Raw genomic sequence first — 20,584 nt, forward strand, 5'->3', positions numbered from 1 at the left:
TACATTCTCTTCACTGTTCAGTGACTCAGATAAAATTCATAATTACTTGATACTAGTGAGAAGAAAAAGCATTCTGTTGGAATTAAGCTTTTGAGCTCAATATATTAATAAAGTGATAGAATTACTTGCATACATTTAGTATTTCTGTTCATTTTGTTTCATCTTTCCATAAGTTGCACAGTATTGAATAAACTCTACCACTTGAATTCCATTTAATCTCTTGTGGCCTACATCTCAAGATTTTATTTCAGGTAACTCAGTATTTCTTCACAAATTATAGGGTTTTCTTCTGAAGAGTAACAGTCAACTGTGCCTTAGTAGCTAATCATCCCTTTCCTTTTCAGATTGGCAGAGCGTTGCCTGTTGTATGGAGGGCATACTGCAGGAAGAGTTATAGTTTGGAGGAACTAAGTGAATAGGTCTTGCTGCAGTGTTCTTGTGTGTCCTATAAACCAAAATAAAAGTCCAGAAATCTCAAGAGAAATATGGAATTAGTGATGGAATTAATTCAAATTTGCTTCTAGAGGAAGCTACCCTAGGAAAATAATAGTCTACCAAAATAGTCTTCTTTTTCTCTTATATTCGACTAATACCAACTTAATATTTTTAGTATTCTTTTTCTATTAAGCACTAGCTAACAACAGAGTTTTTAGGAGTAAAATCCTTGTGGTTTATTTAATACATGATAAACTTTTAAGATAGAGTGCTAGCAAAATCAGCTCTTTCTTTTTCTATCCTATAACAAAAGTGCTTTTAGTGTGTTATATGTGCCCTGAAGCCAAATACTGAATTGTTTTTGTCAGGGATTTGCAGTTTCCAAATTCTAAAAAAGAAGTTTTCATACAAGATTTCTACAGAGACGTTCATCTCCGTCATGATAACATTTGAAAGTATGTAGTATAAAACAGTTTCAGTGTTTCTGGGAAATATATGGCTACCAGGCAACTCACATCCAGCTTAGCAATGAATTTCCCTCTAAACTTGCACTTTTGGTATCAGAATGTATCAGAACACTATTGGTCTGATAGTAAATTGCCATCTTCTTGATAGTGATTAGTTAGGCACTGAACCAAATTTATAGCAGTTTTTACTAATTGTGTAGTAATCACAGAAGGTGCTGTTAGCTCTGCTTCTTATGCAAAGCATTGCCAGTGAAGAATGCTATTAAAATATTGAAAAATATTTTAAAAATATTATTAAATTTCTACAATTAAAGTTCATGTGTAACAATTTAGTAAAAGTTTCCATGCCTTGTTAGATAATACACTTCTTAGAATGGGACAGAACTTCATTGTCATATGTTTAGTTTAGTAATCTCCAAACTTTTTTAATTGAGCACTCAAGTAAAAAAAAATTCTGATCACACCTCACCAATATATGGTTATTTCTTTATTTATAACTTATATTCATGTACTATGGAAGTTCTAATATTTTATTGCTGCAAAAGAGTGGGTTATCTTGCACAAGACCAGTGGTTTAGTTCTCATAAAAAAATGAGTGGATTAGGTCAGGTTGCTTAAAGAATCACCATCAAAGGTATGATCAAAATATGTTTAATTTGAGTTTCTGGAAATATGACTGCTCAAAGTTCAATGGCAAGGTTCACTCTATTAATTACTGCATGGGTTGAACACGCAAAGGAAAATTGAGTTAGAATTGAGCTAGCTTGATTTACACATCAAAGGCACAAAGTCATAAGGCAGACCTTCCTGTTGAGTTACAAGGTTCAGAATAGACCCCCTTGCTTTCTAAACTCTTAATAGAGCTTAGGTGCAGCTAGGTCCAATCTTAGTCTCAGACTTGGACAACAATTTATATCTAAAGGATGTCTAAGGTTTACTCACAGTTTAAGGTTGATCATAACACTTTAACAGCACTTAATCCATGACTATTTTAACATTTACAAAGTGAATCAATGCAATTTACTTAAATTACAAAAGTGGTTTACTGCAGATTTGAGAAGGTAATACTTATACTATACTTATTACAATATAGCTAAGTCAATTCACACACAAATGCACAAAAGCACAGAAGAGTTAGTTACAGATATATATGCAGAAATGTACAAAGGTATACCTGTTAAAAGTTGCACTTGAGTTCAGTGAAATACTCATGTTGAATGCCTTTGCAGTTCTCAACAGGCAAAGGGTTGAACCTCAAGGAGCATGGGCATCAGCCCAGGCCCCATTGTCAGCTTTTGGTGACAGTCCTCCTAGTACTGCAGACTGGGGTGTTCAGGAGCACTGAGCAGCATCATGATCAGAGGATGATGCTGGTTGCTGCCTGCTGCAGTCCAGGAGGGCTCAAAGGGTCTCACTTTTGGCCCGCTGTTTGTAAGGATGTGAGATAATTGACCTTAGTCATCTGTAAATTTCCCTCCTGGCCATAACCTGAGTCGGTATCTTTTTCAAAATTCCAATAACAATAGTACCGTTCCACTCAGGTTATGATCTGGGTCAGGAATGTTCCAAAGCTGCCAGGGAGTAACTGACCGTCCCTGCTCTCATCCTCTACCTCGGCCAGGCAATAGAAGTTCCTTGTACAAACAGTCTTTTTCCCCACTTAGCCATGCAAGAGTTACCAGTATGGTTAAAGGGTGCTTAACCACCCAACTCTTATACAAACTCAAAGGCCTAATGGGGATTCCTGAGGTTGTAGGGCAGCCCAGAAGAGGGGCAAAGTGTGCCACCACAGATTCACATTTTGAAACGTCCCTCAGAGCCACAGAAATGTCTAAGAGAACTGTGTCTATCTTGAAATGCATATTCTGGATCTTTAGAAAGTGTACTTCATCAAAAGTGATGCTGTTCTAAGCTAGCTCATTATCCTTATTTAGATTCAGATTCTTGTATGCTTGAGCATAGTGGGGAAAAAAGAAAAATAAATAATAAAAAAGACAAATAGCTTTGTTTATTATCCTGAATTGTATCATTAAAAGGAATCCTTTCCTCTTTAATTGTCACTTTGCAAGATGTTCTGGGCAGGTAGTGACACACAGATGGCTTTTTCTGAAACCTAGTGTGATACAACTGTTAGCCAAGAAATTTTCTCAGGACCCTAAGGGCACCGACAGCCCATCCTGGTGCTCCCCAGCTCCATCTAAGCAAATGCAAAAACGAAAGACCTTCTTAATCTGGAAAATTTCAGTGAGGGTTTTTTTTTTTGAAATATTGGAATTGTGTTACTATTCTATATGCTCTTAGTACACTACTGAGATCTTATTTTTTTAATTCTATACTGTATTTTCTTATTATTTTGAAATATCTCTTTGCTATACAGTGTGAGCAATAGCAACAGTAATGAAGAAATTTACTGTGAGACATACTGTCTGAATAAACTTCTGTAGTATCCCAAACAGTTTATTATTTTAAAGAACTTTTCTTTTTCCTTTCAACTGAAAATAGATAAGACTAAACTTCTAACATAACTTCTCGTACTCTTTGAAGTAAGGTATAGCCAAAACATACTCATTACTCTGCTAATAGCGAGCTGCTAGTTGTCACAACCTAGTTAAATATACAAAAGCTGAAGCTTTTATAAAAAAAAATACAATTATCTGCTATTTATTTTCATGATGAATACATATTTACAGGTAGGAATTTTCAGGAGCAGGCGGACTTTTTTGGAAAGTTTTAAAGGTTGCATTTTACAAAAGAAAGATCTAGTAAACAAAACAGTTCATTAAAAAATAAAAAGTTTTAAGATGACTTTTGTTTCTTTATTTGAATATTTAAGAAAAATAGGAAAAGTTTTGACTACTTGGAAACTGGTAAGACATTAATGTATTATGTGGTATGCTAAATATGCACTTTTCTGCTATTAATATACAAATTCAATGTCTACATCTATACATACATATACATGCATATTTTTTGATATTTTGTATATAAGAACTGTGATGAAAATGCCTTTATATAATTTCAGTGAAAAATATTCTGTTACTAAGTTCATCAATTTATCTTTTTTCAATTCCTTAATTTGTTTTCACTTTTTTTCCTATTTAGACTCTTTTGAGTGAGCGGCCTTGCTAATAGCTTTCTGAAAATCCAATTAAATTCTGATTTTATCTTTTAGTTTAGAAAATTTTCCATGGAACTCTAACAAGCTGAATTTTCTTGTCTTACACATGGAGCTAAGCATTTTGCACATACTGAGACAGTGGTTATATTTTTTTAATAGACTGCATGCTTTTAATCAGCGTCCTCATACTGTAGGTGTCCCTTGTTTATCTTTGTTCTCCAGATAATGCATTGCTTTGTATACTTTCACAGTTTTGGTGCTGATGATGCATTTTCTTGATGGAGGTTTATACCTATTTATTCAACAAACAGTTTATTTAAATGCTAGTTGTACTATCTTCAGTATTAAGGACTGCAAAAAGAAAATTATCTTTGTTAATATTTTCTCTCTATTGACTTTTATATGTCATCATAGTTAATTGTTTTCACTAAATTTTATTCTCCTTAATAGGTTATATGACATTCTTCCATATGCATAATTGTCATTCATGATTTCTTAGTATAGGCTTGCACTACCTTTGTGGTTTTAACATTTTCTCTGCCAGTTAGAAAGCACAGGTATGCATTGGTAAAATAAGTTACTTTCAAAGTTTCTTTCAATAAAATATTCTTTCAAAAAGCCTTTTGTAATTACAAGGGAAACAGAGAATTAGACATCTCAGGAAGTAAGATATTTTAAGTGCATGATGCAAGGATGTATATTTTACAAATGAAAAACCTTTACTGACACCAGAGACTTTTTAATTTAAAAAAATTATACTTGTTTTTAAACTGATAATCAGATTTTTGTCTCCTATGGATATGTAAAGCTCCATTAACTACTATGGTCCTATATTTATTTTAATTAAATTAAATATATATATATATGTGTTAAATTTCAGCTATTCAAAATATATGTGTCAGAAAAGAAATTATACTCTGTAAGGAATATTTCTACCTTCCCACCTTTGATCATACTAGTTTTCCAATACTCAGCAGTTACAACTACAGAATTGCAATCCTACACATTTTTGTGCAAGCTTCATAGTTGCATCTCTGTATGTATCATCTTTGCTTAATTAATTTGCCATATTGATCATGTTTACTCCTTTCTTCATACTAATCTCAAATTTAAATTCATGTGAATGTCTGAAGTTAATAGCAAAACTCATAATAATTTCTGAAGAGCAGATTGGAGTATTGGAATTGCAAAAGCTTTCTACCAATTTACTGATTTCTGTCTCTCACCAAGAGCTGATTCAGTGCTTACAGGACAGTGAGATCTTAATTGTTTTTGTCTGTTACATGTAAATGAACTAATGATCTTTTTCCTGTATTTATAATGTGTCTGAAATCAGATCTGGTACTGTAAGAAAATTTACATTTTTTCTTCAAATAAACATAGTGACTTAGAAGTATAAATGGTAGATCATGCATATCAGTGTATTATAATTTGCTTCTATAGAGTTGTAGTAAAATCCCTTTTTTATGAAAAATATTAAGGATCAAATTTTGGACGTCTCATGTTTGTATTTCACTGCACTGTTATGACTCTTATTAAGTAAAGTAATTAAGTGGGTTTAATATGCATCTGTGACCATAAGTAGTATAAATTTAATGTTTGGTTCTGAAGTTATTAGACAGCCATGTCTCTACACTTACATATTTCCAAATACTGTATGAAATACTGAGAAGCACAGTTAGAACTAGTCCTCAAACACATGAATTATCTGCATAGGAATAGTAATCTAATTCATGTCTTTAGATCTGTTCCAAAAAAGAAAGCAAATTCTTGCTGAATAATAAATAATCAAAGCCAGGATGGAAACGTCCAAATATACAAGAGTAAGCTGGAGAGGAGCTGATCTGTTTCTTAACAATACTACTAATACTAGTAATTAATTTCCTGATATCACACTTTTAATATTTCAATTTCTTCAAAACACAGCAGCTTAGATTCCACCAGTGATTGGAAGCTAGCTTGTATTGCCACAATGTTGACTTGAAGTAGCAACCAATGAATTTTGACAGACTAACACATCAAATATGTCTATAATCAAGGAGGCTTCTTGTGTCAGAAGGATCTATTAATGGTAGATGAATCTGAATGCCTGAATGCCTGTGGAACTTCTGTTTTACATTGTATTGTGGAAACAGGCAGCCAGTCAGCCATGCAGGTGACAAGTAGCCAATATCAAGATTGTGTGGCAGGGTTCTCAAATCCTTAAAATAAGTAGGGACAGATTCAAGAAGTCCAGGAAAAGGTGTTATGTGATGTTAACTTACCATTATATATTCTAATATATTTTTATTTACAGTTTTGCGACTTTCAGCTTATTTGTAAACTCTTCTTATGTTAGACTTACTCATGTGAAGAGCTGTGTAAGTCAATTATCTGAGTCAGTACTCGAAACCCACTGGAAACAATTTATTCTTCTTATCTACTTTACTTACTCTTTGCAGTGTGGTAAAAATCAGCACAGAGCCATGAGAGGCAGTGCACACTTACGTGAACTGCCTTGCGAACAACTACTTGAATTAGGAAGGGCTGTCAAAGAATGTTTTAAAATAAAAGATATAGGAAGTATTTATAATTTTCAATAAATAAAGCAAAAATTTTATGTAGAACACTTGCTTTGTTTCTGATTTTCCTAATAATCAATAAAAGCTGAACAAAAATTCATCTTAATTTTAGAAGTATATACTACACTTGCCTGTACCTTGTGGCACCTTCAAGGTTGCAGCAATTGAAGAAAAAATCTTCATGTGATTCATACAAAATTAGAGACAGAGGCAGGAAACCTGTGATGTTTACTGAGATAAAGACCACATGTAATGGGCTAAAAGCAAAAATGGAAATATTGAAGGATACAGTATTGAAGAATACAGTATTGAGGTTTACAGGCAAATATAAATTACTGGGTAAAGAAATCACGTAATAATTTTCTTGGTTGTATTTTACTGGCAAACTGTGGATTTTAGGCTTGAACATAAAGTATTAGTTTATTAGAATATTGTTATAGTAGAACGTTGCTTGCACTACAGTTATTACTGAACAGAAATACTCTGATATTCACCAAAATGCACAGATGTGTTTTGTTCATCAGTCACCTGACAAATGCAGTGAGATCAGTCATATACAGCCATTAAAACCCTAAAGGTGTACACTTTTCTCCCTTTAACCCCAAAGAAATTCAATATTAACCCATAACTTTTCAGTATTTTATGTTTTTGTATCAGGAGCTTTCCCAACCTGCAAATAAATATAGCTAATAGCTTCATCTTTGCAGCTTCTTATATTTGTATTTTCTAATTATTGGACATTCATGTTTAAATCACTCCTTTTTTTCCTTCTTAACCAGACTTTACGACCAAGTGATTGATTTAATTTGTGGTGGGGGTTTGGGGTTTTTTTGGTGTGTGTGTGGGGGTTTTTTGTTTGGTTGGTTTTTGTTTTTTGTTTTTCCCCTGCTGGATTTCAGACTATGGTACTGAAAGCAAATGTCTGTTAGGAATATTTCATATTAGTATGAATAACAGAAATTAGGAATCAATGTCTTAGCTTTCATTAGGGCCATTCTTCTATAGAATGACATGGCTTTACTTTGAGACCTCCATTATGTAGCTAACTTGAGAAAAGGCAGCAAAACCTATTCATAACCTTACCACAGCATATGTGCTTTATGTCCCAACTTTGCCCCAAAGGGTGTATTCACATGTTCAGATGGAGTACCAGATTGTATGTAGAATACTCATTGGTTTTCCCGTCTTGACTTTCTTCCCCCACACAGAGATGAGCTGCTGGAGTCATACAGTTTCTTATTCCAAACATAGATGAAAAGCTGTGCTCAGCATTAGTCTCACAATTATGATCTCAGTGCTTCAGCTATTGAGCATAAATGAGGAGCCTTCCTCTCATCTCCCTCCACTCTCCTTGTCTTCAGGCTTCTGGTGTGTCTTTGAACAGACTATTCACTAAAGTATTGCTTCTCTGAGGGGTAAAAGTGGTGCAGGTGGATGGAAATAGTGACGTTCTTTCTAGAGGTTAGTGGGAGGAAAGGAACAAGTCTTCATCCAGCAACAGCTGAATCTTCCTCTGGTACTGATCAAATAAACATGCTTTGCAAAAGTGCAATACAACTGTATGGCAATTTCACATATCTTAGTGTGAATTTTTTTATTCATATAGGCAAGATGTTCTGTCAGAATACAGTAGAAGCAATAATTTACCTTCTGCAGTGTATTTGTGGTGTCATAACAATCACGGGAAAAATAGGTTCATGTGTAGCTGAGGCTGCTTGCCAGTTCTACAGCTTCATACAAGGAAGTTAACTAATATTGCATTCAGCAAAATATGAGTATCAAGGAACCAGCAATAAAACTTCTATTGACTTCAGCAGATTATGAATTTAGTGCCTTACAAATGTCATTCACGAGCAAAAAGGACACAGTTTATTTCCTTTGTGTTATTTGTGATGTGAAACACAACCTATATTAAATAAGGATATCAGTTTGTTTTTATTGAAGGTATACTACTGTAAATAACCATACAGACTTTGATTTGTAAATAAATGCCCTTTGTAGTCTTTAAAAATAGAGAACACAATTCTGTGTAAGTCTAACTTATAAGTTTCCTTTAAAGTTTTCAGTGCTTCAGCCATTTGTTCAATGGGTTGGACAGTGGTTATAGCAGAAAAAATGCTGCCGTGCCATACACAAATACATATGCATAAAAAATTTACAGTGATAAAAGTGTTCTTTGTGTTCTTATCTTTCAAGACATTAGTGAAGGTAATGACTAAATTACTTCTTGAAATGTTTTAATAATATCTATATAATTTCTTTTACTATATATTTACTCTTTCTATGCCAAATACCCTTTTTTTTTTTTTATCAAAGTCTATAATCTTGGACATAAAAGAAAGTCTATTTTACTTTGTCAGAGTAACTATACATTAATAGCCTTTTGTATAAGATGGTTCCAGTTTTGGTTAACAGTATTTTAATCCTTATGTCTTGACTAATGTAAGTTAGAGCTTGGTTTATGAATCTGCTACATGTATTTTGTATGTGACTTAAAAGGTGAACTTTCTTTTTGCAGTCAAGACTTGTGGATCCAATCTGCAGGGACCTGGAGGCACTTTCACATCACCCAATTTTCCATTCCAGTATGACAGTAATGCTCAGTGTGTGTGGGTCATCACAGCTATCAATACTAATAAGGTAAGTTTAAAATTCTGTCTTTGCTTTAAAAAAAAAAAAAAATACTAAAAAGCACATGTAGACCATTAAATTTGTCACTAATATGATTTATCTCTGCAGTCCAGCTTCTGTACTTGGTGCATTGCAGACATTTCTAAGAAATGGCTGATGTTAGATGGGTGGGGACAGATGTTAAAACCTGTTTTTTTCCCCTAAGAGTGTTTTGCTTTTTGTATGCTGAGTAGATGCTGTCATGTCTTTATGTGTTTCTCTAAATGAATTCCCAGAAGAAACTACTCAGTGGTATGAAGCACTGTCATGGGTCCACTAATACTGTGTTACAATCAGTAGAGCTGTTTTGTGTGTATGATTGTTTATATCATGTTTGGCCTTAGACTATGTGAGAAATCACTGAAGTTCATGAATTCACTTTCACTTCATGAAAGACTGTTTTAAAACGGTGTAATTTATTTCATTGTCTGAACCACTGTATTAAAATCCTATATACTTTATATCTACGCTTTAAACCAAAAGTACTAGGAGTTTGGGTAATGCCAGTAGAGCAATAAAGCTAAGTTATGACACCAGTTGTCTTTAAATTCAAGAGCTAGGCACCTGGCAGCAGTGGCTATATTCTATTTCCAGGTGTATCATTTTATATGAACTGAGTGTAATGGACTTGTTCAGCTGTAATAAAATTAAAATTAGCAGTACAGCTCAGGAATGCTTTATAAAGGTCCACCAACATCTGTGTTTGCTGGTACATGGGTATATTCTGCCGCCTAATTTCTGTTTTATATTACCTTGCATCACACTTCATTAATTGATCAGAGAGGCCTAGAAAACCTACTCTTTTACACCTGAGTTTATCAAAGGACTTGGTTAAAACATGATTACATTTCAGAAGCCATTTAACTATATTAGTGCATTTCTCCCTCTAGTCTTACAAAGTCCTGTGTGGAAGCCACCCTTATGCTCCACTTTGGAAGAAGAAAAAAGGATATTTAATCAAGTGATTTGAATATTCATAGTGAAGAAGCTAGCTGTGTTTGACAGGGGAGGGAGGGTTGTTTGTTTTATCCTTGTTCCAAGGACTGCTCACCCAATTTATTCAATATATAGATCATCAAAAAGGTGTCAAGAGTCCTTCAAAGATGATGCAGTCTCTGTCCCACAGATGGGTAAAAAGTACAAAAGTAATAGTTAAGATCCATTTCTCTGGCCCTTCATATTTTTATTTCATCAATCAAAACCTGTTGATGATCAAGATGAAATCTGTGCACATCCAGAATTTCTGAGAGAAATTTCTGTCAAATGTGGCAATTTAATATAATTTTTTTTTTTTGAGGAAATTCAATGCAGCTCTTACACTTTGAACAAGTGCTCCAAATGGCTTCAAAACCACCACTGAGCTGTTGCATAGAATGAATTTAAGACCTTTTTGGCTACATTTTACATAAAATGGTTTCCTTTCTTAGATGCAACATGGACATGTCTACGTAACAAAAAAAGTCTAGTAAGTTTTTATATATTCTACCAATAGCAGAAGCAAAACTTTAAGCTCGCAGACTGGTATGGATCTACTGCAGGTAGACTGCAGGTTTAAGATTAAATGACTTGAAGAGTGTTAAGTATCATACTCAGACAGAGGTATTCATGTCTTAGTGCTGCCTTCCTCCTCCCTCCCTGCCAATTCACAACATGGTGATGCAGTGTTATCTTCAAAAGCTCAGAACTTTATTTTGACCAAAAGAATTTGTTGGTGGAGTGTTCAAAAACATTATTCCTCCATATTATTTTCCTTACTAATTTCCAGTTTCTGCTTTTAAGGAACTTTGAATTTATAGCTGAGTGCAGGAAATTAAGAATGAATAAATTCTTTGTCTCTGCTTGTCAGTGTGGTTCAGAGTTATGGAATGATTAAGCTTGGAACAGACCTCTGGAGATCTTCCAGTGGAACTCCCTTGCTCAAGCAGGGCCACCTAGAGACGGCTGCCGAAACAGTCATGGAATATCTCAAAAGATGGTGACTCCACAACCTCTCTGGGCAAGCAGTGCTAGAGCTTAATTACCCTCACAGTGGAAAACTGTTTCCTGATGCTCAGGCAGAACCTCCTGTGTTTCAGTTTGTGCCCATTGCCTCTGGTCCTGTTACTGGGTATCAGCAGAGTTTGGTTCCCTCTTCTTTACATCCTCCCTTCAGGTGTTTATGCACATTAAGATCCCCCTGAACCTTCTCTTCTCTAGGCTAAGCAAACCCAGCTCTTTCCACCTTTCCTTCTTGAGAGATGCTCCAATACCTTAATCATCGTTGAGTCTGGGAAGAAGTTGGGTAGGATGGAGGTTTTTTTTTTTTTTCTTATTTCTCACTTCTGTATTCTATTTTTAATTGGCAGTAAATTAAATGAAGCTTACTCAGGTAGAGTCTGTTTTGCCTGTGATGGTATCTAGTGAGTGATCTCCCTGTCCTCTCAAACCAAGAGCTTTTTCATCCCATTTTCTCATCCTGTTTTTCTGAAGGGGAATGATAGGGAGGCTTGGTGAGCACCTGGCAGATAGTGATGTTTAAATGACCACAACTTAATATTTTTATGTCTCCTCATTTATTTAAATACTGTGAAAGTGTTGAGTAAAAGAGTGAAAACAAGAGTTAAGAACAGGTCACTTGGGGACAATTAAATATGAACTTTTATATAAGGCCATAATCAAGAATACTTGTTAGTGGATGGTACATCAGAGAGTTATGTTAGTAATAAGAATGCAAAGAAGTAATGCTAAAATAAGCAAGGTATTTTATTTCAAAACATGAATGTTGGACACTGTTCCTGCATTTCTGTGATGTACCACTGAATTTACTAGCCTCTGAGAAGCCTTAGAATCATCATGGGCAGATTGTACTGCAAGGAGTTATCCTCTTACAGGTAAGTTTGTAAATGCTTCAGCATTACACCAAAAATACTGTTCTTTATATGTTATAGGTTGGATGTAATTATACAATATACAAATATCTTTGATATTGCAATGAAATTCAGACTCACAGATAAGTATTGGGTTTTTTAAATAGCAGGTAGAAAAAAGTTTTACAATGTTATCAGAAACAACATTCAGGTATGTTTACGGTTTTCAGTATAAACAGAAAAGGTGTCTAGCACTGATTATAGGAACCTAAACTTGTTGAGGTTAAAAGAAAATGAGATTATTTTACAAGTTAGATCAATTTCTTTTTGGCATATATTGAGGAATCTGCATGTATAAATTTTTTGCTTACATAATCAGTGGTTTAATGTGTTCCATTTTGATTCCTGCTAACAGTACCTTATTTTCCTGAACACAATAATGCTTGCCTTGCATGACTACTAGAAGGCATAACTTTTGATGTTTACCTTGAAGTCAAAAGCATCATTGATGTATAATGAAGATCAGCCATTAAGAGTTATTTATAATGAGTGAAAGAAATAATGTCATGATGTTCATTATAACATCGCAATATTTACAGGATTTTGTATCACAGCCATGAGAACCATGAGGACTTATTGATCCTGATATTTCAGGACTTATTGATTTCAGAGCTGCTTCTGTTGCATCATTTGCAACAAAGTAGCTCAGAAATTGAGACTCTTCTGAGGAAGAAAGCATCAAATGAAAGACCCTGAAAGGAACTTTAACTCTGGTGTATATGGACATTCCTCCCATGTCTACATGCCTATTCCAGGATTGAATCTGGCTAATTTTCTTCCATGACTGGTTTCAGAAATAAGTTTGATATCAGTACAGTATGAAAGTAATATTGTTTCAGGCAATCAATTACCTCCTTAGCTTTGTACTGCTTTACAGTTGGTCTCTAGCCTCATACAGTTAACCAGACATGCTGTTAATCCCCAGGTATTGTTGGCAGTGGAGTAGAACCATGACTACATCCCTCAAACAGGGCCACAGAACACTGTGAGTGTACTATTGGAAAGTAGAGAAATTAAATACAAAAACAGTTGTGAAAGGAAGGTCATATGTATGGCAGTCAGTAATAAAATTTATTGATGAAGATGCAGCAACACATCTGATACCAGTGAGATCCACATATTTCTACTGTTCTTATCCATGGGTTTTGCATGCTTATTTTTATCAGGATCCTGTTCTGTGGAGTTGATCAGTTCAAGAGAAAATAATTAAGATTATGATTAGAAATAAATCTATGATGTTCCAAAGCTCTGAATAGTGATCCGGTGGAAAAAGAAATATGGGGAATTTGTACATAACTTTTTTTACAGTGAAATATGTGTGATTGCCTGCATGGTATCATACCCAGTAAAAATGGTTGTATTGTTTTTTAAAAGAAAAGTCTTCTGAACTTTTTCAACTGCTGCTTATTGAAACATATACTCTTAAATTCTGCTTAAATGTGAAGTATTTCGGAACAGTTGAACATCTTTCATATAGGAAATTTACAGTCGATTTAGAAAGAGTTAACTTTATAAGAATGTTTTTCCCAAAAGTTTTAACTCTCCCCCCGCTAAATACTGAAGCTATACTGACATTTATTTTACTGTAGTTGTGGAAAATCCCAGAGGAAACCATGAGCTAACCTAACTTAAACAGTATATTGCGGGTTTATGTTCAACTTGCTGTTCATGAGGAGCCCCACTGCCTTTTCTGCAAAGCTCCTTTCCAGCCAGTTGGCCCTGAGTATGTACCAGTGCATGAAGTTGTTCCTCCCCAGAGGCAGAAACTTCCATTTCCATTTGTAGAACTTTGTGATGTTCCTGTCAGCCCATTTCACCAGCCTGTCAAGGTCCCCCTGAATAGCAGCACAACCCTCTGGTGTATCAACTACTCCTCACAGTTCTACATCATCTTAAAACTTGCTGAGGATCTTCTCAGTACTATCATCAAGGTCATTAATGAGAATGTGGAGCAGGACTGGACCCAGTACTGACCCTTGGGGCACAAGAAGAGTGACTGGCCTCCAGCTGGGTTTCTTACCTCACTGTAGATTCATCTCCCCATATTCCATCAGTTTTTCTGTAAGAATGTCATGAAAGAGGCTGTTGAAAACCATAATGAAGTTCAAGATCAGCATCCACTACTCTCCGGTCATCCGCCAAGCCAGTCTTCTCATTGTATAAGGCTATCAGGTTGATCAGGCATGATTTCCCCTTCATAAATCCATGCTTGCTACGTTCAGGCATCTTCCTGTCCTTAGTACATTTGGAAATGCTGTCCAGGAGGATTTGTTCCATCACCTTCCCACAAATCAAGGTAAGGCTGACAGTAGTTCCCCAGATACTCTTTCTTACCTTTCTTGAAGATAGGAATGAAGTTTTCATTCTTCCAATCCTCAGGAATCACTTCCTGTTCATCATGACCTTTCAGAGATGATTGAGAGTGGCCTCACAGTAACACTGACCAGCTCCCTTAGCACTCGTATATGCAACCCTTAGGCTCTGTGGACTTGTGTATATCCAGTTTGTTTAAATGTTCCCTAACCTAATCCTCATGCAGCAAGAATAAATCTTCCTTACTCCAGACTTTCCCTCTAATCTCAGGGGACTGGGATTCTTAAACACTAGTCTCATCAATGAAGACAGACCTTCTTCACTTCAGTACATTGACGTGCGGAATTAGACTCTATAACTCGAAAGTTATAAAGTAGGTATGTTTATTGCGCGCAGATGCACGGGGGATCGCTCCTCCACAAGCGTGCATACCCGAAGTGATGAACCATCTCACATTTATACAATGAACAAATGAATATTCAATTAACGCCTATACATATTTGTTACCTAAACCCCGCTTCGTATGTTAATTAGCTTATCAGTCCGTTTCCTGGAATGTGGTGGTCTTGCAGGTTTGTAGGTGATTCATGTTCTTGTGACCATCCGATCTTCTTCAGGTGATTCATGTCCTTGTGACCACCCGATCTTCTTCAGGTGATTGTGACCACCCAATCTTTTCCAGCAAGGAGACTTAGCACTCCCTCCCTCTAGATAGCATTTGAATGTCTCTCATCTTTTCTTATTCTCTTTTAAATAGCCCCTTTGTTAGAGGAAGAAGGGCAGGCGTCTCCCCTTTGTTAGAGGAAGAGGGGCAGGCGTCTCCCCGTCTCCCCTTTGTTAGAGGAAGAGGGGCAGGCGTCTCCTCAAAACTGTGGTTGTCACCGCACCCATGACTAGTCACCATACCCACATTCCTTAAGCAGACACATACAATCACAATCCATGTCCATTATCCCCATTTCACATTATTTCTCCATATCAACATTGACCTTTTCAGCACTCTTTGTCACTGTGCAACCTGCCCCATTCAGTGGACAGCCCCTGTTTTCTGTCATAAACCTTCTGCTGCTGACATACCTGTAGAAGTCCTTCTTATTAATTCATGTCTTTTGCCAGACTTTACCCCACATGGGCTTTGGCTTTCCTAGAAATATCCCTGCATACTCAGAGGAGTGTCTCTATACTCCTGGGTGTCCTGATCCTGATACCGTCTCTCTTATGCTTCCATTTTATGTTTGAGTTTAGTCTGGAGCAACTAATTCATCCATACAGGCCTACTACTACCTTTGCTTGTTTGTCTGTTCATTGGGATGAACCATCACTGAGCTTGGAGGTAATGATCCTTGAAATCAAACAGGTTTCTGGACTGTTGTCTCCAGAAACATCTGCATGGGGTTCTTCAAAACAGAAACCTAAGCAAAGTCATCAAGGTTGTGTTCTGCTTTTTGCCTTGCCTCTTTCCTTTCAGGATCCTGAACTCCACCGACCCATGGCCACTGCAGTCCAGGCTGCCCCAACCTTTAGGTTCCCAACCAGGTCTTTCTTGTTTGTAAGGAGGTCCAGCAGAACATGCTCCCTTCTAAGCTTTCAGTCACCTGTGTTAGGAAGTTGTCATCAATACAGTCCATAAATGTCCTTGATGACTTGTGCCCTGCTTTGTTGCCTTCCTAGGAGATATTGGGGTGGTTGAAATTCCCTGTGAGGATCAGTACCTGCACATATGAAGCTTCTCCAACAATGTATGATGGAGGAAATTCATGGACAGTTTTCCCACTTCAAGATTGTCCACCCTTTTTTTAATATAAATCAAATAAGTGATTTTGTCACCTTTTTTTTCCATGGCTACTCTGGAATCAACTAAAGCTTTGTCGACCAAAAATAGCAGAACTATAGTTCCAGAGATCTGCTTGAAAGAACATTCAAGGAAATCATGCCTCTCTGTGGTACTCTAAAAGTGCAACAGAATTTAAAGTTCTTCGCTTTGGCCTGAACTGTGATTCTCATATTATTAACCCTTTGGGTCCGTATGAAATATACTCCTGAACAATTGCACATAAATGAGAATAAGGATTTCTCAGTTTGAACTCCACTTGATTACATTTCTCACATCTAGTAAGGGAAATGATATTCGAATATCTCTTGCGATGTTGTACAAACTCATCAATTACATTTTGGACCATGCTATCAATTGCTGGTAATTTATTCTGACATTAGGTAATGGGATCTTGTAATTTTATGTTTACATTTTGAATATAATCAAAGATCTTTGTGGTTTTTTATGGCAGAATTCCCTTCCCCACTGCAGCCGCAGTGCATTTTTTCTACTGCTTTTCTTCTAAAAAATTAAAACTTGTTTTCCTTTCATTGTTTCTATATCAGATCAGATGCTTGAACAACATTTCTTACCAATAAACAGCTGGACATACTGTTTATAACTGTTTATGGTATCACATTTGGTTTATTCTAGCTCAGATATGAACTGTGTGCACAGAAAGCAGGCTGCAGGCGGAATTTTAGTTACTTGCATCTTGTGCCAGATCAGTCTTTTTCTCGGCTCCTGTTATGATCTATTGTTCATGCAACTAGTAACATAGAGTTGGTTTATTCATAGACTGACAGCTCTTCTTAAAGGGAGACAGCAGTTTGTAGCGTCTGAAGTGGAAAAGAGAAGCCCATAGCAGAGGACTTATTTTACTTACAGATTTGTGTAGGAATACCATAGGTAGAGGAAGTTAATGATTTCTGATGGGCTTAACCAAAACAGAGATTTATATATAGAGAGATATAGATATAGATACATATTTAAGCAAGAGGAAGAAACTTTTTTTTCTTTAACACTGGAAGGCCAATTCAGTTAATATCAACAAGACAGAAAAAAACAGAAAAGCATTATCTATGAAATCTGCTTCAACACAAACCATTATAATTTTGTTAATACAAAAAATGTCTTTAAATTTCCCTGCACGAAATACCTACAAAGTCCCATCTTACCAAACTAAACACTGGGTGGATTGATACAGCATTTTTTAGAAAAGCTGGAAACCATCACAATTTGATGTTCTAAAATAATGAGTGTCTTTTCTTGAACTTAAACAATTATGATCATGAAAGCATTTTCATATTGTTTTAAAAATTGCAAGATTATCTGTATTGTGTTGTCTGAATGACAAAACCTCATTTTGTGTGTTTTATTGTTTCCATAACTCAAATAGCTATTGCTGCTTGCAGTGACAGAAATTCTGCAGCTGTTCCTTGACCTTTTCCAGAAAATCTTTGTTAATTTTAAAACACAGAATGAATGATACACATGATAAAATTCCAGACAGTGAGGGAAAGAAAGCTGTTATGTGCTATTAATATGCATACTGTAGAAAAAAACCCAACAAATAAAATACATATGTAGATTTGTAGACTATAAATCTGCAAATTACCTGTTTGAGAGGTGGAGTGAAATCATACGGTAATTCTTCATTATAGTTGTGTTCTCAAATTATGGTGCTTCAAATGCTTTAGGTATTTTACCAATATAAGAATGGGGTACTTAATTATTTTGTTCTTAACTAATCCCTAAAAAAAACTTTTTGTTGTTGTTGTTGTATACAATAATATTAGTTTGCTGCATACCTTTGCTTTAGCTTAGCAAAATAAACTGGCCTCATTACTAATTAAGTAAGATCACCGTTTCCAGGACTGCACCAAGGCATGATTGTTTTTTTCATTTGTATCTTCACTTGCTTCCTTTTCATTTGTTACTAGGTAAACTCTGAAGGTTGCATAATTCTTTCAGCTTCACTTAACATAAAGGGCTGTTGTTAGACAGTGAATGCCTTGGTTTATTAAATTTTCTTTGCCATATATAGTATACATAGAGCTACACCAGACCTGTTAGGCAGTAATTGCTAGATAATTGTTATCATAGCATGCTAAAAACATTTTTGGACAAAAGAAAGCCAAATAATGCGGAGATACTCATTGTCAGGTCAGTACAAATCCTGTGGGTTTTTCACTACTAATGGCAAAAATGCTATTTGCTGGGTTACATTAAACCTTCATTCATGTAATTTCCTTAGATAGCATGTGGGATAAGAAAATTGCAATTTTGACTATTGATTTTGCCCTTCAAAAGGATGGGCAACAAAATGATCAGTTTAAATTTAACAACAGGCTAAAATACCAGTGAAATCTGAATTAAGGCTAAAGTTAACCAGAGTTCAAGTCTTATGACTTATACTTGCTGGGGTTTTTTGTAATCCACTGACTGAAACACTGTGGAAAATGTCAGTGCTAGAATGACAGCCATTCTGACAGATGTCAGCCATATTCGCACCACATATCGTTCACCACCATACATTAAGAAGGAGAAAAATAAGCAAAAGGACTCCTTTAAAAAAACCCTAAAGCTGTTTTCCAAGATTATAAAGAGAAATTAAATATATAAGGTGATTGTTAAATTTAGATGGATCAGAAAACTAGGTCCAGGTTCTGATTAGTGTACAGGCAGGAGTTCTAAAAAAAGAAATTTTACATGATTGCATGTTATTTTTTCTTTGTCACCATTATATTTTAAATTTATATTCATTGTATTTCAAGCATAAAAGTATGCTTACTGCATGCATAAATGTTTCTTTATAATGTGTTCTTTAGAATATAGGTTTCAAAAGTTTGCCAGTGTTCCCATTCTTACCTTTCTATCTATTGAATTTTGAAATAATTTTGAAATAAGTAATGATTTATGCCTGAGAGTTGGGAAATAGTTGGGGGTGGGTTTTCTTGGTTTTAGGCTTGTGTTTTGTTTGTTTTTTGTTTTTTTTTTAATTATTACTTTTGCTAGGTTGTTGGTTTTTTTGTGGTTTCTTTGGGGGGTTTTTTGGGTTTGTTTTTTTTTTTTTGTGGATGTCAAATATCTGTTAGGAAATTTATAATCTGAATTTTGTAGTAATGGCAGAGCCTACTGAAAATTTATGACATTTGTTTCCAACTGCTATAGTCCTTCACTTTCTGAGAAACTGTTGAAATAGTTCAAAATGTCTTGGAAACTCCTCACATGATATTTTCTACAAGTCTGAAAAAGTTTACTGAGGCAATAACTTGCAACTGCTATGGGATTGATATGGTTCTCATTTATTCACTCTATATTAAGATATTCTTAATTAGGTTTTAAAAAATATTCTTACATTCCATTCTTCCCTTTCTCTTTCCTTATGTCATTATGTTGCTGTTTTCCTCCAGCAAAAATTTCATCTCTTAATTTCTGAGTTTTTGTGCCTTTTAAGCTAAACCAAAAATAAGCAAAACAAATTCAGCAGAAAGCTGAGTGTTTACATTTAATTTACCACAGCTGTGTTATTTTGTTAACCATATCTAAACTGTCAGTGAAACGTTTCCTAAGCTTGCTGTGAAGCCTAAACCCAGTTGCCATCCATATTTATTCACATTAACAGTATAAATCTCAAGCAGGCTGGGTGCTTTAGCATGAACTCAAGCGCTCATTTCTTGAAGTCTCTTTTGGTCAAGCCTGTTGGAACAAACTACAGTGCAGCTCTTTTTACAAGCAAATGTCTCAAACTTGGCTTCTCCTATGCCTAGTGTGAAGATGTAATATGGGTGTCACAGTGAAATGATTAGAAAATATGAGCTCATTAAACTCACTCTTAAATATATATTTTAACCACAATCCTGTTTTTCCATACAGATTAAAAAAGCTTGAACTGTATTTATCAACAGGAGATAATATATACTTTCATTCTATATGAAACGAGAAAGTTTAAAAATATTTCAGTTTTGCTCAGAATACATTCAGTTTCTCTGTAGTGTCAGCGATGCTGTTCTTCCATATTGTTCATGAACATTTTGATCCAGTTAAAAAAATCTGAGTGACATACTGCAGTTTTTTTAAAAAATCTTAGAAATGTATGTGAAGGAGGGGAGGGGGGATTGTCTTAGCAGAGTAAGAGCATAGAAGGGAATCCAGCTATTTCTAAGGCAGGAATTTAGCAGGCTCAGGAGTGAGAGAATAGAATAAACTGCTAAATGAGAGAATTCGGAGTCGGGAGGAATGTGCATGTGCTTTGGGTTATGTTGGAGAAAAATAGTATAATAAAGGAGATGTGGAGG

The 20,584-nt window shown here is 35.4% G+C and overlaps 1 protein-coding gene across 2 annotated transcripts in view; it reads left to right on the forward strand.

Annotated features, from left to right (window-relative positions):
* The window catches only part of CSMD3 (CUB and Sushi multiple domains 3), a 720,137-nt gene that overhangs the window by 318,493 nt on the left and 381,060 nt on the right, over positions 1-20,584 (forward strand). For both annotated transcript variants that reach the window (XM_037381737.1, XM_037381738.1), the window contains one exon: positions 9,100-9,221. In XM_037381737.1, the coding sequence (XP_037237634.1) occupies positions 9,100-9,221 (122 nt within the window). The remainder of the gene's footprint in view (positions 1-9,099; positions 9,222-20,584) is intronic.

This window comes from Falco rusticolus, chromosome 3 (assembly GCF_015220075.1).
Source record: "Falco rusticolus isolate bFalRus1 chromosome 3, bFalRus1.pri, whole genome shotgun sequence".
In the NCBI taxonomy this organism is placed as follows: Eukaryota; Metazoa; Chordata; class Aves; order Falconiformes; family Falconidae; genus Falco; species Falco rusticolus.